This window comes from Panthera uncia, assembly GCF_023721935.1.
Source record: "Panthera uncia isolate 11264 chromosome B3 unlocalized genomic scaffold, Puncia_PCG_1.0 HiC_scaffold_1, whole genome shotgun sequence".
Taxonomy (NCBI): Eukaryota; Metazoa; Chordata; class Mammalia; order Carnivora; family Felidae; genus Panthera; species Panthera uncia.
The window spans coordinates 39,454,603-39,481,486 of NW_026057582.1; the positions used below are offsets into that span (position 1 = coordinate 39,454,603).

At 37.6% G+C, this 26,884-nt stretch overlaps 1 protein-coding gene across 2 annotated transcripts in view; it reads right to left on the bottom strand.

Moving 5' to 3' along the window:
* PCNX4 (pecanex 4) overlaps positions 1-24,973 on the bottom strand; it is a 46,115-nt gene extending 21,142 nt beyond the window's left edge. The window contains exons 1-6 of one of the 2 annotated variants that reach the window (XM_049611507.1): positions 24,884-24,973; positions 11,181-11,925; positions 5,294-5,473; positions 4,696-5,210; positions 4,356-4,456; positions 4,112-4,234 (exon numbers count right to left, since the gene is read on the bottom strand). In XM_049611507.1, coding sequence (XP_049467464.1) covers positions 4,112-4,234; positions 4,356-4,456; positions 4,696-5,210; positions 5,294-5,473; positions 11,181-11,878 — 1,617 coding nt within the window. In that variant the 5' untranslated portion in view covers positions 11,879-11,925; positions 24,884-24,973. Of the gene's footprint in view, positions 1-4,111; positions 4,235-4,355; positions 4,457-4,695; positions 5,211-5,293; positions 5,474-10,181; positions 11,926-24,883 lie in introns of those variants that run through there. The other variant, XM_049611508.1, reaches the window with a different exon arrangement.
* Between the last annotated feature and the right edge of the window lie 1,911 nt (positions 24,974-26,884).

A 26,884-nucleotide genomic window follows, 5' to 3' on the forward strand; every position in this document is an offset into this window, starting at 1 on the left:
CTCTTTTTCTTTTTTTTATAATTTACATCCAAATTAGTTAGCATATAGTGCAACAATGATTTCAGGAGTAGACTCCTTAGTGCCCATAGAGCATGCAACTCTTGATCTTGGGGTTGTAAATTCAAGCCCCACAATGGGTGCAGAGATTACTTAAAAATAAAATCTTAAAAAAAATGAGAAGACATATTGCTAAATAGCCAATGGGTCAAAGAAGACATCACACAAAAAAATGAGAAAACATTTTGAGATGAATGAAATAAAAACACAATATGCCAAAATTTGTGATACAGCTAAAACAGTATTCAGAGGGAAATTTATAGCTAGCTTTAAGTGCCTATGTTAGCAGAAGAAACATCTTAAATCAATAACCTACTCTTCTACCTTAGAAACTAGAAAACAAAGAGCAAACTAATCCTCAAGTAAGCAGAAGGAAGTTAATAATAAAGATTATTAGGGGCGCCTGGGTGGCTCAGCTGGTTAAGCATCCGACTTCAGCTCAGGTCATGATCTCACAGCTCATGAGTTCGAGCCCCACATCAGGTTCTGTGCTGACAGCTCTGAGTCTGGAGCCAGCTTTGGATTCTGTGTCTCCATTTCTCTCTCTGCCCCTCCCCTGCTCATGCTCTGTCTCTCAAAAATAAACATTAAAAAAAAATTTTAATAATAAAGATTAACAAAAATTAATAAAATAGAGACTATTTTAAAAAATCGAGAAAATCAATAATTGGTCTTATTATTATTATTATCTTATTATTGACTTTTGGTCAAGCTGGTTTTTTGAGATCAACAAAACTGATGAACCTTTAGCTATACTGACCAAGAATAAAATAGAGAAGACTCAAATTACTAAAATCAGGAATGAAAGAGATAATTTTACCACCAATCTTACAGAAAAAAATTAGAAGGATTATAAGAGAATACTATGAACTGTATGCTGATAAATTTGATCACTTAGATGAAACTGACAAGTTCCTAGAAAAACATAAAGCAACTCAAGAAGAAATAGAAAAACTGAATAGACCTGTAACAAGAAATTGAATTTGTAACTTAAGAGCTACCCACAGAGAAAAACTGTCTCAGATAGCTTCCATATTACAAAATACCACATACTACAAAATATTTAAGATACATATCAAATATGATCAAACATTTAAGAATAACTAGTATGAAATTCCTAACTCATTCTATGAGGTCAGTGTTATTTTGATATCTAAACCAAAGACATGACAAGAAAAGACAGCTACAGATAACATATAAATATTAACCACACAAAAATACTAGCTAACAAATCCTGCAACATATAAGCAGGATTATACATCACAACAAAACTTATTCCTGGAATGCAAGATTGGTTTAACAACCAGAAGTCAACTTATTATACCATGTTAACAGATTAAAGGACAAAAATCACATGACCATTTCAATAGACACAGAAAATGCATCAGACAAAATCCAATACCCTTCATGATAAAAAGAAATAGAAGGGAGCTGTCAACCTGAAAAAGAGCATCTACAATAGCTGATATCATGTCTAATGGTAAAAGAATGACATCAACTTAATAGAGAAAGATGGAATATGCTTTCCTCATAAGATGTCCACTCTTCTATTCAACACTATACTGGAGGTTCTGGACAGGGCAATTAGGTAAGAAAAAGAGATGAAAGATATTTAGATTGGAAAATAAGTAAAAAATACCTCTACTATGAACACCTGGTTGGCTTAGTCCGTTAAGCATCTGACATCAGCTGAGGTCATGATCTCATGGTTTGTGAGTTGGAGCCCTGTGTCAGGCTCCGCACTGTCAGTGCACAGCCTCCTGGGATTCTCTCTCTCTCCCTCTCTCTCGGCCCCTCTCCCACTCTCTGTCTCTTAAAATAAATAAATAAAAAACCTTAAAAAAAATTCTACCATATCTAATTTGCAGATGACATGATCTTATATACAGAATGTCTTAAGTATCCACTAAAAATCTATCAGAACTAATAGAAGTGAGGTTTTAGGACACAAAATCAGTATTAAAAAAAAATCAAGGGGTGTCTGGGTGGCTCAGTCAGTTAGGCGTCCGACTTTGGCTGAAGTCATGATCTTGTAATTTGTGGATTTGAGCCCCGCCACAGGCTCGGTGAGGACAGCTTAGAGCCTGGAGCCTGCTTTGGATCCTGTGCTCCCTCCCTCTCTGGCCTTCCCCAGCTCACGCTCTGTCTCCGTCTCTCACTCTCTCAAAAATAAACATTAAAAAAAAAATCAATTGTATTCTATACTCTAGTAATGAATTAAAAAAAAAACAAAAAATGAAGAAAACAATTCCATTTATAATATCATCAAAAAATATATCCTTAGGAAAATTTTAATAAAACCTGTAAGACTTGCAACACTGAAAACTACAAAACATTTTTGAAATAAAGAAGATCTTGAGGGGCACCTAGGTGGCTCAGTCGGTTAAGAACCTGACTTCCGCTCAGGTCATGATCTCACAGCTTGTGAGTTCTGGCCCTGCTTTGGACTCTGTCCTGACAGGTCAGAGCCTGGAGCTTGCTTCAGATTCTGTGTCTCCCTCTCTCTCTGCCCCTCCCATACTCATGCTCTGTCTCTTTCTGTCTCTCAAAAATAAATAAATGTTAAATTTTTTTTTTAAAAACTATGAAAACATGCCATGTTGATGGATGGGAAGAATAAATATTTTTAAGGTGGCAATACTCCCCAAATTGATCTACAGATTTGAGGTAATCTCCATCAAAGTTTCAGATGCCTTCTTGCAAAAACTGAAAAGCTGAAACTAATATTTACATGGTAATACAAGGGAACTGGAAGAATCAAAACAATCTCTAAAAGAACAAAGTAGAGGACTCACACTTCTCAATTTCAAAACCTACTACAAAATATAGTAATAAAGACGGTATAGGACTGGCATAAGGATAGACATACATGAATGGAAAAGAACTGAAGAGTCCAGAAATAACACATTTCATTTGATTTTTGACCAGGATGCCAAGAAAAATCATTGAGGGAAGAATAGCTTTTTCAATAAATGGTGCTGGGATAATTGTATACCCATATACAAAAGAATGGATTTGGAACTCACCTCATATCATACACAAAAATAAACTCAAAGTAGATCACAGACTGAACTGTAGCAGCTAAAACTGTAAAACTCTTAGAAGAAAACACAGTAAATATTTATGATTTGGAAAAAGGCAGCAGTGTTTATTAGATGTGACCCGAACAATACAAGTGACAAAAGAAAAAAGAGATAAATTGAACTTCAGCAAAATTTAAAACTTCCTTGCTTCAAAGAATATTATCAAGAAAAAGAAAGCCTACAAGATGGGAAAAAATTTTTATTTATCATATATTGTCAAGGAACTTGTATCCAGAATACATTAAAAAAATACTCTTAAGCTCAACAATAAGGGCAATCCACAGACAGCGGACAAAGAATCTGAATAGACATTTCTCCAAAAAATACACACAAATGGCTGATAAATATATGAAAAGATGTGCCATTAGCATTCAGAGAAATGCAAATGAAAATTACAATGAGATAGCATGTCACACCCATCAGAATGATTATAATGAAAGAGTCAGATAATAACAAGTGTTAGTACGTATGTAGAGAAATTAGAATCTTCATACGTTGTTGGTAGAAATGTAAAATAGTGCAACCACTTTGGAAAAATGTTTGGCAATACCTTGAACTGTTAAACATAGACTTACTATGAACTGAAATTCCAGTCCTAGGCAGATATAGTTAAGAGAAATTAAAACATACGTCCAAAAACACATGTACAAAAATGTGTACACAAATGTTCACAGCAGCATTATTCATAATAGTCAGAAAGTGGAAACAACCTAAAAATCCATGATCTGATAAATAAATCAACCATAGATACAGAAAGTATATTAATGGTTGCTGGCACTGGAGTGGGGTTAGGACAGGGAATGGGGGAATGACATTAATGTGCATGAGGTTTCTTTTTGGGATGTTGAAAATGGTCTAAATTAGACTAATGGTGATGGCTGTAAAATTCTGTCTACTACTGAACTGTTTAAGTGGGTGATTTTATGGTATATGAAATAGATCTCAATAAAGCTACTGAAACATATCCTTACCAGTAAGAGTCTGATTCCTGTATCCAGGCTTCTGTTCCACCACACATCTGTACTGGAGATTAATAAGTGCACTGCTGATACGATGACTGTCTCCAATAAAGCATTTTCTGTATTCTGCCACACCTACAGTACAAAAATTATCCACTTTATTAGGCAGAATTGGATAATTTAAGTAAACTGTTAGAATAAACAAAATCACAAGCTTAGCAATAAGAAAATACTATTAAGTGCTTATTAGGATTACCATTCTAAAAGCTCTTGTGAACCCAATGGAGACAGACACAGAGTGGGGCTCTTGTAAGGAACTGTCCAATGAAAGAAATGCTATCATAGCGAAAGGCGACACTAGGACAAACAAAAAAAGACATTATTTAATTAAGGCAAAGTAACCTCTTCTACCACATTTTATTTTAGCTGATATGTGTTCTTCTATGAGCACATTTAAGCAATTAACTGAAAAAAACTAATAAACAAACCAAAACATAAAAGAATGAACGCCTGTATGTTGTATATTACAAAAATATGGGAATATTTTTGTACACTCCTTAGCTAAAACACAAAATTAGTAGATTTTATCTTCTTACCTAGATTTAGCAAAATCCGTCTGATAACACCAATCTTCATAAGCCTTCTTTGCTTCTCTAAGAATAAAGTCACAGTTTGCACATTCTTTGGATAGAAAGGGTTTTGGAAAATTCCAAAGATACAGACACTCTGAATTTCTCTAAGTAGCCACAGTATTATAAGCAATATCATCAAAATATAGCCAACAATAGCCTGAGGACTGTTTTTGGAAATCTGTGGGAAACCAGCAAAATGATGCAGCAAACTAGTTTCTATGAGAGCCAAGACTAATATAATAATATAGAAAAGGCATTCCTTCCAAGTAAACTGTTTTTCTGACCCATTGGGTAAAGCCTGAGATTTGGTTCCAACTCTGTGTCCAGTTGCACTGTGTTTGAAGAAAAAACCCATGTCACTTAGGTTAAGACTCAGCAAGAACCCAAGTGCAGTCATGAAAAGAACCACACCAACAGTGCTGGGAATGAAATACGATGTTACCGCTGTTCCAGCAGAGATGATGAACATTATTAATAACCTGCAGAGAAAAAAAGAAAGATTTGATTGAAAAGAAAAATTATACTTTAAGTTACACAGAACCTTAATATTTAAAATAATTACCGTAAATGGGTTGACATAGATGAGCCTCCAAGGCCAAACTCTAAAATCTGCTCCATTGCCCATAAGAAAAGGGCATCAGGTGGGGGCAGAGTCCCGAGTGCCCACAGAAAGGGTAAAAATATAAACAAGATGTGTAAAATCTGATTCGTTTGTTCTAGACCTGGTATGTTTACCGTAAACCTATAAGAAAAGGGAACATTTAAATCATACAAAATAATATAGAGAGAGGATCTTCCCAGGAAAAATAAAACACATGCAACCCACTCCCCCAAAACAAAGGAACACTTACAAAAAGATCCTAGTCCCAAACTGCAAAATATCAACATTTGTAAATAGTGACCATTGTCCTTCTCCCATAGCAGCCACTACCCCTACTCAATTGTGTACAAGATTAGCACTTAGAAAATATGTGGATTCCAATGTGGAAAGAAGTAATTAAAAGCAGTTTACTGAATAATTGAATTCAGGGATTTGTAAAACTGAACTGAGTCTAGAGCAAAAATATTTCTCCTGTAATTGTCTAACCTACATTGGCTAAAATTCTACCAATGATTGTTGAGAGTTTAAAATTTTCTAATTAAAAAAAATTTTTTTTAACATTTATTTATTTTTGAGACAGAGAGAGACAGAGCATGAACAGGGGAGGGGCAGAGAGAGGGAGACACAGAATCCGAAACAGGCTCCAGGCTCCGAGCTGTCAGCACAGAGCCCGACGCGGGGCTCGAACTCACGGACCGCGAGATCATGACCTGAGCCGAGGTCGGCCGCTTAACCGACTGAGCCACCCAGGCGCCCCTAAAATTTTCTAATTTAAAATTGTAAGTAACTCTAGGAAGGCCAAAGCCTTACTGATGTTCATAACGTTAGTAGCTAGCAAAGAGAGCTCTTTTCTTTTTCCTACTCTCCCAGTACTGTCTTACCCCCAGGTCCCAGAACTTGAAGTCAGTAGAATCAATATCAGAAGTTGGCAACATTAGGCTATGAACGTGTCTCTGTGGATTGGTGTGGGAACTTAACTAGCATTTATAATATTGTTTTTATTTTATAGAGAATACAAACTTGTAAAATACAATTTCATAAACTAGAGATGATTTCTATAAAGTGGAGAAATTTGTTCTTCGTACAGCATTTACCAGTTAAAAATCAGATGGCTTTGAATGACTTAACAAAAACTCAAAAGCACAGAAGCATAAACACTATCAAAATATTACTATTTTGAAACAAGGCTGACCATACTTTGTCCAGAAACCAATAATGTCCTAGTACTTACAGTGTTCAAAAGATAACTTATAAAAAACTAAATGTCAAAACTTACAGCATAATTGTACTTGAATACCTGAGCTGCTAGGAATCAAAGTCAAGGAGAAAGGCACCTTCTGTAATAATTATCCACTTAAGCATATGTTAACAGCCCAGAAGCAAATGTATAGCAACTATGGATGTAATAATGACATAACGTGTTTGCTCCGAAGCTATCAAGACTATGTCAGCTAATGCACTGTCTCATAATGTATGTCCTTCAAATTTTATAAGCAGAGAATTAATGAATACAAGGTTAACAATATGATGCTAAATTAGAGGACAATACTTTTTGTAGTGTAGTTTTAAAATGTATTTCATTCTGGGAAGAAAATACTCAAGTGACAAAAAGGAAAATCAAACCACACATAATAAACCACAGGAAGGTAAAGGAAAACACGCAGATCTGTAGCTATTTTTCTTGTTAAAGACAACATTTCTCTTCCTAATATATTTAAGTATAGTATAATTTGTGTAAAAATAATGTATATTCAAGAAATATTTTACCCAAGTTTGATTTAACCTCCCTAAATCTTTTTGTTCTTAATAAGCAATGACATAGAAATTTTATTTATATACAAGAATACCATACATAAATATAAGCATTCGTATTTTGAGCAACCACACATCATGATCACTTTCCTGTATGACTCAGACCCAAATAATGATTATTGTGGTCAAGTCTTTCATATGGAAAATATGTTTAAATTCTATTTCTGATAATGTAATAGGAATCTTCTAGGGCAAAATATCTAAGACCTCAAGAAAAAAAAAAAAAAACTTTGACTCTAACAGCTATAAAAATATTTCAAATTCTTTACACTATATCCACGTCCAGAAAAAAGATGTTTATAGTGGCTAAGATGAAATAAATATGCATCATACGTTCAAACAATTCCTGAGAGTCTATGCACTGTAGATTTAATACCAGTCTTTGATGAAAATGTACAGAAAAAGTAAATTATTAATACACAGTGTACTGGGTAGAATAAAGAATGGGGAAAGAGAAAATATTATTATACTGTGAGGCTTGTCTCTTCAACTTTTACATTCTCTGAAATAAAATTAAGAAACAATTTTACATATCTGACAACTGTTCAAATTTGAACAGTGCACACATTTCATACATTTTTATCTGCAGTATCATATCTACTGTATAAAGATCATCTTCTTTATTAGTTTGTTAACCAGAAGCTAAAAATTTCTAAGTCAAGTGAAAGGTAATTTTTCTGCACAAATATGCCATCTTCTTCTATATGAACAGATTTGGGCCTGCTTTTGTCTTTTCCTTTTAGTTGAAAAAAACAAAAACTTTTTTGTAATGATCAAACCGTAAACATTAAAACTGTACATTAAATCCAACTACAATGTACTAAAAACATTTATGTCCTTTCATTCAGAAATGAGTAATGCAGAAATTCAAGGTAATCAAATTATAAATTAACTGAGATTTAAAAAAGAAATTAAAGAACCTGGAGCATCAATTTAAATGCAAAGATGTATTATAGCAGGTATATAATTTCTGATTTCAGAAATAGCACAGTGAGACAGTAACTCAAGAATCTATATTGTGAAAATAATCTTATAAACCTCCATCTTTAAAAAGGGGTCAAATGTATACATACACATGTAAACTTAATTTTATTCCTAACTTTTCAAAACCAAGTATTTAACTGTAACATATTTTACAGCTAATAAATGGTAATGGTACTAACAGAGCAATTATAGATGAATTTCCCATAAACTAATTTTTCCCTTAATATTTGATTGGATGAAGAAAAAGGATATTATAGTGTCCTCTGGTCCACAAATGTAGCACAATGAGAAGAGATTAAGATTTAAGGAATAGCAATTGGATACCTAAGAATAGGTCAGTTTCAGTATACAAAATAGCTAAATATTTTTAAATGTCTTATTTCAGGCTTCCATAACAAATACCGCAGACCAGGTAGCTTAAATAACAGAAATTTATTTCTTTTAGTTCTAGAGACAGGGAAATCAGTGCCATTATGGTTGGGTTATGGTGAGAACACTCTTCCTGCCTTGCAGACAGCCAACTTCTCACTGCATCCTCACATGGTGGAAGGAGAGAGATCAAGCTCTCTGGTCTCTCTTCTTATAAGGGCACCAATCCCGTAAGAATAGGACTACCCTGATGACCTGATTACCTCCCAAAGACCCCGTCTCTAAATACCATCACATTGGGAGTTAGGGCAGGGGGCAGAAACATTCAGTCCTTAACATTCTAACCCAGTCTCCCAAATTCATGTTCTTCTTACATGCAAAACACATTCATTCCATCCCAACAGGTCCAAAAGTCTTAAAAAATTCCAGCATCAATTCTACAGGCTAAAGTCCAAAGTTTCATCTAACTACCATCTAAAGCAGATATGGGTGAGACTCAAGTACACTCCATCCTGAGGCAAAATCCCTCTCCAGCTGTGAACCTGAGAAATCAGACAAGCTATGTACTTCCAAAATAAAACAGTGGGACAGCCCCAGAATGGACATTCTTTTTTTTTTTTTTTAAATGTTTATTTTTGAGAGAGAGAGAGAGAAATAGAGCACGAGCAGGGAAGGGGCAGAGAGAGAGGGAGACACAAAATCTGAAGCAGGCTCAAGGCTCCAAGTGGCTGTCAGCACAGAGCCCAACACGGGGCTGGAACCCACAGACCGCGAGATCATGACCTGAGCTGAAGTCAGCCCCTTAACCGACTGAGCCACCCAGGTGACCTCAGAATGAACATTCTTATTCCAGAAGGGAGAAATAGGAAAGAAGGAAGGGGTGACAGGTTCCAAAGAAGTCCAAAACCTAGCAAGGCAAATTCCATTAGACCTTAAGGCTGAGGAAGAATCTTCTTGGTTCCATATTTTGCCCTCTAGGCCTCCAGGGTTGCCATCATTACCCAAACAGCTCTAGGTGTGGGTCCCACCCCCAACGCTTTGCAGGGCAAGTACTAGACCCAAGGCTTCCAGCTTCTAGTTTGTTGAAACCAAGGAAGTAGCCCTGACAATCTCTGAATCACTTTTGGGGTCATTTTTCCCCTCTTCTTAAAGACCTGTCAAATCTAAGAAGTCTAACAGCCTTAGTTCATTTCATCTGGTCTCTGACTGCTTTAGTTCAAACTGGCCGTATTTCTGGTCATATAACCCCTTGAACTCTTTAGTGTTAGTCCAGTCACACTCTTGGTGCTCACTTCAGAACATGCTTTCTCATTTTTTTTGCAATATGGCTAGGCTGAAAATTTTCCAAATCTTCTAGTTCTGATTATTTTTTGCTTAGCAATTCCTTCTTCAATTCAAGCTGTTCTTTTAGCCACTTGCTTGGAAATCTCCTTAACTCTCTATCCAATTTCATCACTTTCAAGTTCTACTTTCCATAAAAATTAGAACAGTTTTGTGCCACGTTATACCAACAATCACCTTTCCTCCAGTTTCCAAGAACATGTTCTCATTTCTAAGACCTCACCAGAAATGCCTTTAAGTCCACATTTCTAGCATGAGCCTCAAAACGCTTCTAGCCCCTACCCATTACCCAATTTGAAAGCCACTTCCACACTTTTAGGTATCTGTTACAGGAGCAACCCACCTCTTGGTATCAAAATCTGTCTTAGCTTGGGCTGCCATAATGAAATACCACAGACTGGGTGGCTTACACAACAGAAATTATTCTGGAGGCTGAAAGTCCAAGATCAGTGTGCCAGCATGGTCAGGTTCTGCTGAGAACTCTCTTGCTGGTTTGCAGACAGCAGCCTTCTCACTGTATCCTCACATAGTGGAGAGAGAGAGAGATCAAGCTCTCTGGTGTCTCTTCTGATAAGGGCATTAATTCCATCAGACCAAGGCCCCACCCTCATTTTCCTAATCACCTCCCAAAGACCCCATCTCCAATCACCATCACACTGGGGGACAGGCTTTGATATATGAATTTGAAGACATTCAGTCCATTAAATGCCTTTACATTTCTATCTGGACATAAACCTGTGAGAGAGAAAGCTGCAATCTACAGAAACAGAGAAAGAAAAGTCAGATTTAGAAAAGGTGAGCAAAGGGGGTTATCCAACAATTTTGTAAACAGTTTGGTAAACAGTTTTGTTAAAAAAGTCTATTTTTCTTCTATAGCAAATTGATTTGTAAAAAATCAGTATTCATCCTACATAGTTATTATAACAAAATTAGAAATGTTACTCATCTTAAATTCACTCAATCTGTACATAATATTTATGGTATAAATTTTAAATTCTTCATTATACCCTCATAGGAAAATTCCATCTCCTTTTCACAGGTCTCAGCCAGGCTATCTTATAGCACACAGCTCCTTATTTAAAGTGAAACACAGAATTGAAATTTTGCTGATTTCTCTTACCAAAGAGTTTTCTTTTAACTCCTCAATAAGGTTTAATTACTACGTTAGTATGAATGTTTAACAGAGATTACTCCTAAGAGATTAATCATCAGAACAACTATCACCCAATGGTTTGGTCTTGATGACTTTCATAGATTCAGTTTTTTAATACTAAGGAGAGCTCATACTGTGTATGTATGCTTAAAAACAAAGCAAGTGACAAAGTATTTGGTAGCTTATTACCTGTGTGCAAGATCTACAGAAACAAAGAAAAAAACATAGAGAGGTCTCATAAGAGGAGTGATTTCGTAAGTATCCTGGGTTTGGAAAGTCGCAGTCTCTGCAGCTGTGTTTACAATTAATGAATATTCTCCTATACATAATGTAATCCATCCGAAGACAAACTGTAGAACAGCGCCTCCTGCACTGCCATACAGCAGGGACATTCTATTTGGAAGCAGATACCATGTTCCAAGACCACACACTAACCCAGCAAGAAAAGAGTGAAAAACTGTATTGGCTATATATTTCTTGCCAGGAATGAGAAATTTGATAGTCTCAGCACCAGCACAACTTGTAAATTCATGTTCATCTTCCTCTGCTAAGATATCTGTGGTTAGCATTCTTTCTATGGTCACCGATTTATTCCTGGCATATAAACTTGTGAACTGGATGATAAATGCAGTGAAAAGCATCAGTCCACCTGAAAGTGCTGCTGTGTAATAGTCTTCCAAAATCCCTAACTGATACAAAAGTGTCCCTAATCCACCCCAAACCCATGGCATCAGGAAAAGGATAATTTGATTAACATATATATAAGGAGGGGCACAATAGCCTAGTTTGAATCGAGGGCCTCCAAGAACGGTCTGTGGAAAGCGCTTCAGAAAGAAGTCCTGTTTGTAATCATTCAGCAGAGGCACATCTGGACTCATCCTTCTCATTCAGGATTATTCTGAAAGTTACATCCTCTTCTGTAACACAGCAGTCTCTAAGAAAAAGAAAAAAGTCACTACTTGAAAATGTCATACTTAAAAGATGGGGGGGAACTCCAGATTTCTATTTTATCTCCTTAATTCCTTCAAGGACAGGATTTATAATTTCACCCGCTAGCTCCTCCCCATTGCCTGACATACATGCAGCACTAAACAAACAGTTGAAAAGTTGTTTTTTATTTGGGAAAAAAAGGATATTCATTATAATTTATCTAGAACTTATTATTTGGGATTAGATCTTAAATTAATGGAAATCAGATCTAATTAAATTAGATCTTAAAATTGACATTTTTAGATTTTGAAGGCAAAGAAACATTCAAAAAGCCAGTGCTTTCAACTCAAATCTGCCAGTGGTTTAATCATTTTCCTAAGAGTTTTCAATATTTGGTTTTAAACTTTTCCTCTATTATAAGGGTCAGCAAAATTTTTCTCTAAGGGCAGAAGAGTAAATATTTTGGGCTTAGTGGACCATATAATTTCTGTTACTATGACTCAATTCTGCTGTTGTAGCAGAAAGCAGCCATAGACAATACATACATAAATGGATATGAGTGGTTGTGCTCTGATAAAGTGTTATGGTATTTTTACCCATACCTGTGGGCCAGATTCAGTCTGTGGGCCATAGTTGGCCAAACTCTGCTCTATAAAATGAACATATTCTCTTTGATTCCTTTGAATTGAAATGAAAATAGAATATGGAAACAAATACTGTTAGTCATATCATCTAGCAATTATAATAAATTTAGGATTTTCTGATAATTTAAAGAGTCAAATCCTGCTAAAATAGTAGCATTTGGGGGTGCCTGGGTGGCTCAGTTAAGCACTGGACTTCAGCTCGGGTCATGATCTCACAGTTCTGGGGTTCAAGCCCCACATTGGGCTCTGTGCTGACAGCTCAGAGCCTGCAGCCTGCTTGAGATTCTGTGTCTCCCTCTCTCTCTGCCCCTCCCCTGCTCGCATGCTCTCTCCCCGTCTTAAAAATAAACATTAAAAATTTTTTTAAATAAATAAATAAAAATAAAATAGTTACATTTCAATAAAATCCATTGACAGCTCAATATGCAGTAGAAAGAACAATAAACTGGAAATTAAAAGACTCTAGGTATCAGAGTAAATGCTTATTATTAGCTATGTTACCATAAGCAAACCACTTTCTGATTCAATTTTTAGTTTCTCTTTCTGTTATCAGTTTCCAAAATCTACCAAAACTAGGAAAACATGAAACAATAATAGGACCTATATGTGTTTTAATCTAGATTATTTCCATTTAAGGGCCAGAAAAATCGAAGTACCAAATAACGTGGATTCTCCACCTTCAACTTTTCCTTTTCCTGGGATATACTCAGTAGCTTATTCTGAAAAACAGTTGCCTGACACAAGATAGCTAGCAAAGTACTACCTCAGAGATCATATGTTGGGTTGGAAAAGAAAAATTATGTTTAAAGCTGTCTTCATAAAGAAAGAGACATAGACCAATGAAATAGAATAGAGAGCCCAGAAATAAATCCTCACATATATGGCCAAATACGTGACAAAGGTAATAGGGAAAGGATGGTCTTTGCAATAAATGGTGTGAGGAAAACTGAGTATTGACATGCAAAAGAATGAAATTAGGCCTTTAACACTATATACAAAAATTAACTCAAAATGGACGTTAAGTGTAAAACCTAAAACAATAGAATGCTGAGAAGAAAACATAGGATAAAAGCTTCCAATACTGGCTTTGGCAATGACTTCTTGGATATGACACCAAAGGTACAGGTTACAAAAGGAAACCAGACAAATTAGATTTCATGAAAATTTAAATATTGTGTACACCAAAGACACTATCAACATAGAAAAGAGGCAACCGACAGAATGGGAGAAAATATTTACATATCATATATCTGTCTGATTAGGGATTACAATCCATAATATATAGAGAACTCCTAAAACTCAACAACAGAATAAACCAACTCAAAAATTGGCAAAGGGCTTGAATAGACATTTCTCCAAAGAAGATATACAAATAGCAATAAACACATGAAAAGATACTCAACACCACTAATCATTAGAGAAACGCAAAGCAAAACTGTAACAAGATACCACCTCACACCCATTAGGATGGCTACTATAAGAAAAACAGAAAACAGCAAGTGTTGGTGAGGATGTGGAAAACTGGGACCCTTGTGCACTTGGTGGGAATATCAAATGAGACAACTGTTGGGGAAAACAGTATGGTGGTTCCTCAAAAAATAAAAAATTGGATTACCATTTGATCCAGGAATTCGACTTCTGGATATATACTCCAAAGAATTGAAAGCAGGTTCTCAAAGAGATTTTTGTAACTCATGTTCACAGCAGCATTATTCACAATAACTAAAACACAGAAGTAAACCTAAGTGTCCATCAAAGGATGAAAAGATGAACAAAATATTACTCAACCTTAAAAAGGAAAAAAATCCTGCAGTATTCTACAACATGGATGAACATTAAGGACAGTATGCTAAGTAAAAAAAAGCTAGTCACAATAAGACAAATACTGCAGAATTTCACTAAGGCAAGGCACTTAGAGTTGTCAAAATGATAGAAAGTAGAATGGTGGTTGCCATGGGCTGAGGGAAGAGAATGGCAGTCACTGTTGAATGGGTATAAAGTTTTACAAGATAAAAAGAGTCAGAGATGAATGATGGTGATGACTGCACAACAATGTGAATGCATTTAATACCACTGAACCATACACTTAAAAATGGTTAAGACAGTAAATGTTGTATGTATTTTACCACATACACACAAGTTTAAAGCCATCTTAAAACAGCCTTTCTTCTTTTTCTCCTTCTTTCTTCTTCTGTTCTTTCTTCAGTTTAACACAGTCTTTCTGAAAGTCAGTCCTACCCAACCAATATCAGCCCTAGAGACAGTTTTCAGGCATCATGAAAGATTTGGAGGTCGCCATTAAGAATGACTACTTTAGAACACCTCTTGTTATGCTGTTAGGAAGTTCTTTACTGTAAACACCATATTTAGTCTTCTAGTCATTGGACTTAGTTCTGCACAGAACAAGTCATAGCTTTTACTTACATGACAGCCGTGCAAATACTCACAAAATAACATAACCGTAGGGCCAAATGGAACCTTAGTCATTGATGGTTCAATCTTAAGGAATGAAAAGACTGCTTCCCTCCCCTCTGAATAAGCTTATCTCCTGTCTTGATGTCAGGCTCAGTGTACTTTATTCTGGTATGTTGTTCTGTACAAGCCTAAGGTAAAGTAAGGGCATATTCTTGTGAGCAGGTGTAAATATTCTGATTTCAATTATCCACAGAAGATGCCATCAGAAAGGAAAATGAACTTGGATGTCTGGCCTGGGATTTTTCAAGAGACTGGAAGTGCCTGAAATTTTCCCAGGGAGTTAGGTAAAAGCTGGTCCCTCCTGCTCCACTGAGGCAAATCAGAAACAAGGTGAAATGGCTCGCTGGGCCAGAAAGCCAGAAACTGAAGACACCTTACAATCAGATTATCTGGCTTCATGTTACTATCCATATTCATTTACCTTTTAGTACTTCTGAATCTTTGGTAGAGTTTAGTTTAAATGTTCTTACCTATTCGATGGAATATTCTGTGATTATATTCCGAACAGTGAAATACTCTGAAGATCTGTTGTTGATACGGAAACAGAAAGATGCCATGACATGTTGAAAAGTAAAATAAACACATTGATGATCCCATTTGCATTTTTTAAAAAAAGAGTATATATACCTGTGTGTATACATGATTTATATAGCTTGTATAGGTGTAAAAAGTTCCAGACAGCATACTACGATGTGATTGTGTGTCTGTGTATTTTACATAGAACATTTTGATACCTTTTCAAATTATCAAATAACCTCTGGAACTCTCGGCCCCTTGCCCTGCAAACACATCCCACCCTTTTCTCTGTGGTGTCTCTGCTCATGTTCTCTCCATCCTAGGATGCCCTTTCTTCCCTTCCCTAATTAGTAATTTTAGTCAACTTTAGACATTCAGTCTAATCCTTTCTGCAAATTCCCCAGAACGCCTAGGTCAAACTGTGCCTCTCTTTTCTCTGTATAACAAATATTGCTTGTCCATACTTCTCATCTTGTAACATGTATCAACATAGGGCACTTCTTGTATTATTCACCTCTTTACCTGTTATTTTTTCATTTGCATTTATTTTCTCTACTAACTAGTTATTTGTGGGCTGGGGCCAAATCTTGAGACACTTCTGATTCTCCATAATATTTAGCAAAATATCTTGGCATGGAGAGGCATGTAATACATTAATGGTATAAATAAGATGATTAAAATTAAAAGGCAACACTAAATACTGCTGTTTAAAAGGGAAGTTGGGAGTGTTTACTGTTCGGTTTTTTTTTTTCAAAACCTTCTTCCTGCATATCCTACCCCACTAACAGTAAACTTGCAAACTCTTTATTCTCAGTTTTTAAATGTTTAGAAAATAATTTATTGATAATATGGAATAAATAATGGCACTTATTGATAGTATTATTGGGTCAGAGAAGATTTTGCCTTGAGCAGTATATTCCAAAGCAGTATGTTCCTATAGGAACAGGATGAGCCTGAGGGAGAGCCTGAGTTTCTGGGACAGAGAAGTAAATGGCTGTAGAATTTTAATGTGACAGAAATCCAATTGTAATTTGCTCCCTATCTTATGCAACATTTTAACTTTCTTCTTGTCAGGAAGAAGGAGCTAGTTCATACTAGGAGTGAAAAGCAGAGAGAAAACAGCAGGTAACAGAGTCAAAATAAGGCAAGATCAATCACAAAAGAAGTGAGAGCACATTATGAAGCATTAAGAGAATGTTAACACTTGAGTCCCCTCAAGACAGATTTGAATTATTTTCATGTGATATTAAAAGAAAGGCTGAAGGATACAGAATTATTTGCCTTACACAATGTTTCTTGAAAGGGAGTCCATGGTCAAAGAAGCCTGATAAATAACACACTAGGACATCATCTTGAAGAGTCACAGTGGATATCAGCAAACTAAAGACTTAGAGACATCTTTGAAGTTAAAAAAACAAAACAAAACACGACTGCAAACCTGCTTAAAATGTATCATTTGAATTTTCCAAACTTACTCGAACAGGAAACCTAACGTTCCCACCATATCTAGCAACAGATCATGTGTGTAGTGTTCTCTGTAAATTGCTTGAGAAATACTGGCCTCAGCTTCAATTATGATCTTAAAGATTTAGCCAAGCCAAGGAGAATTAAAAAATATATCTATCTTGGGGCGGCTGGGTGGCTCAGTCGGTTGAGCGTCCGATTTCGGCTCAGGTCATGATCTCACACTCAGTTCAAGCCCCGCATGGGGCTCTGTGCTGACAGCTCAGAGCCTGGAGCCTGCTTCAGATTCTGTGTCTCCCCCTCTCTCTGCCCCTCCCCTGCTCATGCTCTCTTTCTCTCTCTCAAAAATAAATAAACATTTAAAAAATATATGTATCAATCAGGGGGCACCTGAGTGGCTCAGTCAGTTAAGCATCGGACTCTTGATCTCTGCTCAGGCTGTGATCTTGTGGGTTTGTCGGTTTGTGACCTGCGCTGGGCTCTGTGCATACAGTGCAGCACGGAGCTCGCTTGCTTGGGATTCTGTCTCTCCCTCTCTCAAAATAAATAAATAAACTTAAAAAAGAAAAGGTATACCAATTGAGGAATGTCATGAATAACGCTACACAAGGAAAAAGATTATGAGGGAAATTTGTCAAGTAGCAAGTATATCAGATTGCTGAAAAGCTTACTTCTAGTATGGATATTTTTTTCTAATATCTTAAAGATAAAAGAGGATTGTACAGGGGTGCCCCGGGTGGCTTAGGTGGTTGAGTGCCCAACTTCGGTTCAGGTCATGATCTCATGGTTCATGAGTTTGAGCTCCATACCGGGCTCGCTGCTGTAAGTGCAGAGCCTGCTTTGGATCCTCTTAAGATTTTCTCTCTCCTTCTCTCTCTTCCTCTCCCACTCCCACTCTCTCTCTCAAAGATAAATAAAACACTAAATATATATAAATGTATATTTATATATATATGAAGGATTGTATGACAGAAACTGGAAATTCATTAAAGCAAAAAAAAATAAACTGATATTGTGAGATATTTAATTTAATTACAGATCCTGGAAAATTTTTTAAATATTTTCTTTATACCAAGAAATCTCCGATTTTTAGAGAGAAAGAGAGAGAGAACACACACACGAGCAAGTGGGTGAAGGGCAGAGAGAGAGAGGAAGAAAGAGAATCTTAAAGCAGTCTCCACGCAAGGCAAGGAGCCCTATATGGGGCTTGATCCCATGACCCTGGGATCATGACCTAAGCCAAAATCGAGTGGCATGCTCAACTGACCAAGCCACCGAGTACCCCCAGAGAGATCTTCTAAATTCTAATCTGGATTACTAAAATGGAAAATAAATTCAGACTAATTAAAACTTACTTCCTGAATGAGAATTTGGCATACATTCTCAGAGACAATTTCTAAACAGACTGATGCATTTGTATGGCTGCAGCCTCCAACATGTTAAAATGAAAAATGGCTCAAGGCTTAGGAGGAAAAATGCTGTGAAAATAAAGATTAAGGGATAAAGATGGCATCACAACATTGATTTTGGCCATATGCTGTTTTCATATGCTACTCTGAAAGTGGGCCAACAAAATAGCCATAGAAACGCTGCTTTATTTGGAATTTGAGCATTATCTAGAAGGGTGAGAAACAGATCAATCTGGCAATGTACTAGGAGGGAATTCTTATTTTTCAACTTTAATGCAGGAATCAGGCAAGATACCAACCTCAAAAAAATCCCTTAAAGAAAATAAAATAATAATAATAATAATAACAACAATAAACAAAAAGCGGTAGTTTGCGGGGGATTACAATAAATTTAAAGTTTTCTTAGTCAATTGTCTAATTTTTGTTTAGTAAAGGCTACTTGTTTTTAATCTATCATTTTTATTGATTGGTTAATTTCATTCATTGAATCCACACTTTTTTTTCTGTTCTATTGGATTCAGATTTTTTTATGGTAAGAACACTTAACATGAGATCTACCCTCTTGACAAATTTTTAAGTGTATAATACAGTATTGTTAAGTAGCAATACAATGTTGTACAGTAGATCTCTATAACTTACTCATCTCGCACAACTAAAACTTTATATAGCAAGTCTTCCTCCTGTTTCTTCCTCCCCCAAGTCTCTGGCAACCTTCATTCTACTGTTTCTAGGAGTCTGACAATTACAGATACCTCATTTATGTAGAATCATGCAGTATTTGTCCTTCTCTGACTAGCTTATTTCACTTACCATAATATCTTCAAGGCTTATCCATGTGATCACATGTGGCAGGATTTCCTTCCCTTTTTAGGGCTAAATAATATTCCGTTGTGTGTATATACCACGTTTTATCCATTCATCTGTTGATGGACAATGGGTTGCTTCTGTTTTTTTGGCTATGGTAAACAATGCTACAATGGACATGGGAGGGCAAATATCTCTTTGAGATTCTGATTCCAATATGCTCAGATATATACCCATAAGTGGGATTGCTGGATCATATGGCAGTTCTATTTTTAATTTTTTGAGGATCCTCCACATTGTTCTCCAGAGCAGATGCACCATTTTGCATCCTACCAACAGTGTACAAGGGTTCCAATTTTTCCACATCCTTGCCAACGCTTGTAGTTTTTCTTTCGTTTTATTTTATAATAGCCAGGTATGAGGTGACACTGAATCCACACACATATATTGAGCATGTCTGCCCTGTGTGTCAACTGTATTTTTGTTATACTTTCAGGAAACTTACTATCTCCTAGTATATTTGTCAAATTTTATTAAATCTTTGTTCTCATATGTTTAATTTCTAAGAGTACATCTTTAATGCCTGGATGTTCCTTTTTATAGAATCTTATTATTTCATTAACATGGTCTATCTTTCTGAGAATATTCACTATACATATGTGTGTACACGTAGATAAAAGTCATCTAATTCCTTTGTAAATTGCCTCTTTTTAAGTGTTCACTTCTTGGGGCATCTGGGTGCCTCAGTGAGTTAAGCATTCGACGTTGGCTCAGGTCACGTTCTTATAGTTTGTGAGTTCAAGCCCCACATCAGGCTGTGTGTGCAGGCATGGTGCCTATTTCAGATTCTGTGTCTCCCTCTCTCTCTCCCCCTCCCCCACTCAGGCTCTGTCTCTTTTAAAAATGAATAATTTGTTGGGGCGCCTGGGTGGCGCAGTCGGTTAAGCGTCCGACTTCAGCCAGGTCACGATCTCGCGGTCCGTGAGTTCGAGCCCCGCGTCAGGCTCTGGACTGATGGCTCGGAGCCTGGAGCCTGTTTCCGATTCTGTGTCTCCCTCTCTCTCTGCCCCTCCCCCGTTCATGCTCTGTCTCTCTCTGTCCCAAAAATAAATAAAAAACGTTGAAAAAAAAAATTAAAAAAAATAAAAATAAAAATAAAAATAAAAATGAATAATTTGTTAAAAAAAAGTGTTCACTTTTCTTATTAATTTCAAAGAACTTTTTATACATGAAGGATATTAGCTCTGACATACATTATAATCTTTTTTCTCTCCCTATGTTAACTTGTACTTGAAGCACTGTCAGAAGATGCTGGTGAGGATTAAAGAATTCATTTTGATAGTTGTTAATATAGACAAATGTGTTATCCTTCCTTTTATAGAGAAATAGTTAAACAAAATTTAGTATTTTGATACATTTCAACTTCTGAGTACCTACAATGTACTAGGTAATGGTAATAAGGCTACTGTCTGATCCAAAGAAGATTATACTCCAGTAAGGCAGAGATCATTTCCCTGTCAAATAATTGTTACTGGTATAAGTAACTCTGGAATTATTTTAATTTTCATTATGAAGAGAATAAGCAATAAACAAAGTTAGTTTACAAATAACATAGAATTATTAAACAAGATAAACTTTTCAAGAAAAAGTAATTGCTGCTTGTTTAAAAAATGCCTACACAAACTTTGTCAGCAATAAACAGAATGCCTCATCCATGTTCCTCAAAAGTATTTTAAAAAATTTGAAAGGAGGGGCACCTTGATGAAAAAATTTGAAAGAAGGGGTGTCTAGGTAGAACAGTCTGTTGAACGTCCAACTCTTGATTTCAGCTGGGGTTGTAACCTCACAGTTCATGGGATCGAGCCCTGCATCAGGCTCCGTGCTGACAGCATGGAGCCTGCTTGGGATTCTCTCCTTTTCTCTCTGCCCCTACACTGCTCACATACTCTCACTCTCACACTCTCTCTCTCTCTCTCCCTCTCTCTCTTAAATAGAGACCTAAAAAAAAAATGAAAGGAAATATACTGAAGTTCTACTTTTCTAAGCATCACCACCTTTACTAATATGGGAAAAAACTTCATGCATGTCTAGAAAAGAAACAACATCGCCAAACCTTGAGTACTCAAAAAGCATGAATGATTAAGTAATTCTCATTTGCTCTGGATCAAATGACCTGTTACTATCAGAGCGTTTTTTTTTTTTTTGAAAGTTTTATTTATTTTTTATTTGTAATTCTGAAAATACATTACAAATGTTAACTAAACGCATACCATGGCAAACAGCTAAATTCCTGAAGAGCCTTTTGAAAGGCATTTGGTGCTAAAACATGAAAAACACATTTCATGTTATAGTTTATCACTATAGTAAGTAGTTTCTTCTCACCACCAATAAAAGGAAAATCTACTCAAGCACCTAAAAAGAGTCTTGGGGCGCCCGGGTGACTCAGTCAGTTAAGCCTCATGACTTTTGATTTCAGCTCAGGTCATGATCTCAAGGTTTCTGGGTTTGAGCCCCGCATCAGGCTTTGCGCTGACAGCATGGAGCCTGCTTAGGATTCTGTCTCTCCCTCTCTCTCTGCCCCTCCCCAGCTCATGCACACTCTCTCTCCCTCTCAAAAATAAATAAACATTAAAAAAAAAAAAAACGAGTCTTAAAATGAAAGAACAAGCACAAAAACATCTCTCTGATCAACAAAATGGTATTTATTCAAATTCAAGATTTGGGGAGGATCTTTGAATCTAAGAGTTTTCTGTAAATTCATAGGAATTGGTTTGTAGAGAAAACAATGGATGGAAAGGGTAACTAGATAGATCAAAGGATCATCCTTCCCAAATGTATAACACTAGAATATGAATTGTTAGCATTCCATACTCTTGGAAAACTAAAATGGTAGAAAATAGCCAAGGTCACATCAGTGCATCACAAATGTGCCAGGCCAGCTGACACTTCTGCTTCTATCCCAATCCACCTCTCCCATACTGTACACATCTTACCAACCACAAATGCAAAGTGATTAACAAGTTTTTCTTTCAAAATCAAGTATCAGGTGAATGAAGTCTACCATTCACAGGGATTACCAGAAATAAATCAACTTATTTTACAGAAAAGAAAACTGAGAACCAGTGATACGAAGTGACTTAATCCACACATAATGTCAGTTGGTGGCTGACCGAGTTTTTCGATCATACCAAGCCATTGTCAAATGAAAGGCAATTTTAGAGGTTAGAGAAATAGAAGGATAATTTGGGAGAAAGAGTTTTCAGGGAAAAGTGGACCTGACAGGAATCTCCAAAATGTCAAAATAGGAAACTTCTGTTAGCCAAGCCAGCCTGAGGATAGTGGCATGTAGGACTCCTTGATAAGAGATAAACACAAGTGGGAAAATGTCTAGAAGAAAAGATTCTCACCATCAAGAAAATGAACAACCCCCAGAATGGGAAAAAATTTTTGCAAATCATATATATGATAAGGGACTTACATCTAGAATATATAAAGAACCCTTACAACTCAATGGTGACCAAAACAAAGAAATCAATTTAAGGAATTTCAATAGACATATATATACTAATATATATATACTAATATATACTAATAGCCAACAAGTACACAAGTTTCCACATCACTACTCATTCATTAGAGAAATGCAAAGCAAAACCACAACGAGGTATCACTTCAAATCCACTTGACTGGTTACCAAAAAGACAGAAAACAAGTATTGGTGAGGTGGTGGGGGAAACGGAATCTGCAAGTAGTTTTGTAAAATGGTGCAGCGGCTTTGAAAAACAGTCTGGCAGTTCCTAAAAAGGCTAAACAGAGAGTTACCATATGACCTAGCAATTCCATTCCTAGGTATTTACCTAAAAGAAATGAGAGCATAAGTGTACACAAAAATTTGTACACGAACATTCATAGCAGAAATATGAATTTTCCAAAAAGTAGAGACAACCTTAATGTCCATTAGCAGATTAAATAAAATGTGGCACATCCATACAATGGAATATTTTTAGGCTATAAACATGAAGTACTGATACAGGCTACAACACGGATGAACCTTGAAAACATAATGCTAAATGTAAGAAGACAATCACCAAAGGCCACATATTGTATGCTTCCATTTATATGAAATGTCCAGAACACGAAAATCTATAAAGACAGAAAATAGGTTAATGTTTGCCTAGGGCTGGTGGGGCTGGTGACAAGTGGGGTAGGGAATAAGGGAATAATTCCTGAAGAGTACAGGGCTTTTTTTTTTTTTTTTTTTAAGCAGGTTCCATGCCCAGCAGGGAGCCCAACGTGAGGCTTGAACCCATGACCCTAAGATCAACACCTGAGCTCAGAATCAAGCGTCAGATGCTCAACTGACTGAGCCATCCAGGTGTCCCCCTTTTCTTTAATTTTTCATTTGTTTTTACTTTTTAAGGGCCTTCTTTAGCGGTGATGAAAATGTTCTAAAATTGACCGCAATAATACTTGCATAATTCAATGAATATACTAAAAACCATTGAATTGTACACTCTTTAAAAATCTTCAATATTTTTAAAACTTTTTAAAAATTTAAATTCCAGTTAGTGAACATACAGTGTAGTATTAGTTTTTACAAAAGAAAAAGAAACAGAAAAGTTCCCCGACCAGGTATTGTCCATTAATAACTAGTAGGAAATTTAGGAGTAGCTGACAGGTGCCCTGGTTAAATTACTAAAATGGCATTGTCTGGTCATAGAGTCAGGCTCTGGATGCTATGATAAAAGTTTGGAGATTTGGCATGGGTGGCAGTGGACACCAAATGATACAAAGGATGGTCTGTGCCCTAATTATATGAATGATTTGGGACACCTGGGTGGCTCAGTCAATTAAGCCTCTGAATCTTGGTTTCAGCTCAGGTTATGATCTCAAGGTTTTATGAGGTGGAGCCCAGCATACACTGGCAGCCAAAAGCCTGCGTGGGATTCTCTCTCTGCTCCTCCCCCACCGGCACTGTCTGTCTGTCTGTCTGTCTCTCTCTCTCTCTCTCGCTCTCAAAATAAACAAACTTTAAAAAATGGTTTAACAAAACGAACAAACAAAAAGAACGTACCTAATGTCATATAGCTGAATACAAGAGAAATGACTAGTAAAGAGCAAATAATCAATTCACAGGTCTAATAGATAACCTCTGTTGTAGATTTCGTTGAAGTAAACACTGGTCCTTGGCAGAGTTTTGAAAAAAGGCAGATTAAGGGTGAAAGAGTTATTCATGTTCAGGGGGACGTAAGTTGACCAGGCCGGGGCAAAAGTGGTCTAGCTGGACATAAGGAAAGAGTACAGGACTATCTAAGGGACGCAGTTTGTAAACTGTATTGGTGAAACAAGGACATCACTCAATCAAGACCCAGAGGACCGTTTTCCATCTGACCAGTGTCTCTTAGAGACAAAACGCTGTAACTCAACAGGCTAAAGCAGTTTTCTGAAAAAACTTAAAGTCACATTGGATTGATTCCTCTAGGCACGGAGTTCATCTTCCGTCTAAAAAGTGCAATAATAGCATTTGAAGGTTTTATAGCGAAGAACAAGAAATGTGCGGCAACTGAAACTGCAAGAACGTGACTCTGCAGAGTCCTGGAAATTAAGGTGACCAAGAAATCCCCAGGTGGATGTCGGGGTTCGAACGTACCTCGAGTCACCCGAGGGCAGAGGCGGTGCGAAGGCATCCCGGGGACTGCATTTTTGCAGGTAAACCCGGGTTGGGCGATCCCGCCCAGAGGCTGCCGGCGACCCGAACGCGAAGGCATAGAAGCTGTAGCGGCCAGGCAACCAGCTCCCCGAGGTCACGCCTGAGCCAGCTCCGCGTTTCCATGGCTAACGTCAACTCCGGCGGGTGCCACCGCCACCGCCGCGGAACCGAGATCGCGCTCGGGGGCGGTTCGGGCCCCCAGCTCGCCCCGCCCCCGGCTCGTGCTCGCTTCGGGGCGCTTACCCCACCGCCGGCCGAGCGAGGCGGAGTTGGGGAAGAGGGGCGCTTTGGTCACTCCAGGCCTGGGCCCACGCTCCCCTCACCCGGGGCCGTGGGAGACTCCGGGACTCTGGCCTCGCTTTGCGCCCACAAGCATCCACAAAGGCACAGGGGCGGGGGTCTCCGGTCCAGCCCTGAACTTTCACCCGGGCCGCGCCCCTACGCAAAAGCGCCGTTTCCCTGGTGATGTGACGTGCCCGAGGGAGGGAGTAATGCTTTCTGGCCGATTGACGTACGGCAGCCATTTCGCGAGCGTTGGTTTACCGGCGGTCTGACCGCCGTTTCTGGAGTGTAGGGTGACTCCCGCCGCTCGGTGTTTTGCACTTGCATTAACCACATCCGCACTTTGGCCATCGCCACTCGGCACACGGACGGTAATAAATGTTTTTAGTGATACTTCATACGCCCTCTTCAGCTTGGAAGATTTGGAACTGGCTATACGTCCTAGCTATTGCCCTTTTATTGCATACTTTTTCTCCCCGAGTGGATATGTGGCTGCATTTTTAAATGCGAGGAACCAAAATGCCCATCATTGAATCATGCTACGAGGAAGGTATCTGTTAATAAAATGAGGCAAAGTCCCCTATCCTAATTGGGGGGGGGGGGGGGGGGGTGTGGAAAGCCCTGGCCCACTGTTACTACTTAGTGGCAGTGTAAGATACGGGAATCTTTGGAAGGTAGCCACAAACTCCTAGTTTTGCCGGTTTAAAGTTACATGCCCCGCGCCCACCGCCTCCATTTTCCATGAAGTTTGATTTCTTACTCATCTTCTGGACACCTTCTGGATTGCTTGTTGGAAGTCTACAAGTTGGCCCCTTAGAGCATTGGTCTAATTGGAAATTAGACCAATTGGAAATTGGTCTCAAATGATTTAGAGGCCCTTTAAGGGAACTCCGAAGCCAATTTGTCAGTATTAAGGTACTTCTGTTTCCTGTGTGATTGACACTAGCAATTCTGCATACTCGGGACTTCTAAGTGCTCAAGGACTGTCTTGTTTGGATCTCTTTATCTCGAAACTATAAATGCGGCCCTTTTTTGGTTTGTTTTCTGGTTTCACTGGAAATGGTGGCTTGGTTCTCGAGCATCTAGGTTTTCAAGCTGTAAGGAAATTTGTGTGTGTGTTAATATGAAAAGAAAACCAAGGATTACTCTATTCAGAGGGAAAGTGTAGTTTATTGTGGGAAGAAAACCCTGTGCAGTTTCAATAACGTACATATACTTGACACAGTTAGCAGGTAGAACCTTTCATAGTTCAGTGTGAGGGGGAGAGGTACTCTTGGTCCATCCCTAATGTTTCCCTCACTTTGAGGGAAGACATACTAGCCTTAGTCATCATGGGTCAGGATACCACCTGACATCTGCAGTTGCTAGAAGTCGGCGTAGTGTGATTAGCGTACAGGCTCTGGAATTAGGAAGTCCCAAATTGTTGGAATCTTGACATCGCAGCTCCCTACTTGTGTGATCTAGGGGTTACCTAGTCTTCCTGGTGCTCAGTTTTCAAATCGTGTAAAATAAGAGAGAGAAAATTTATCGCACAGGGAGTTGTGTAGGTTGGATTAAATAACCAAATCGCTCAGTTAGGCACAGTTTAAGTGCTTATTGAGAACGAGCTGTTGTCTTTATGAGGAGAGGCTGTATTTTTGCCACCTTCAATTACATAGA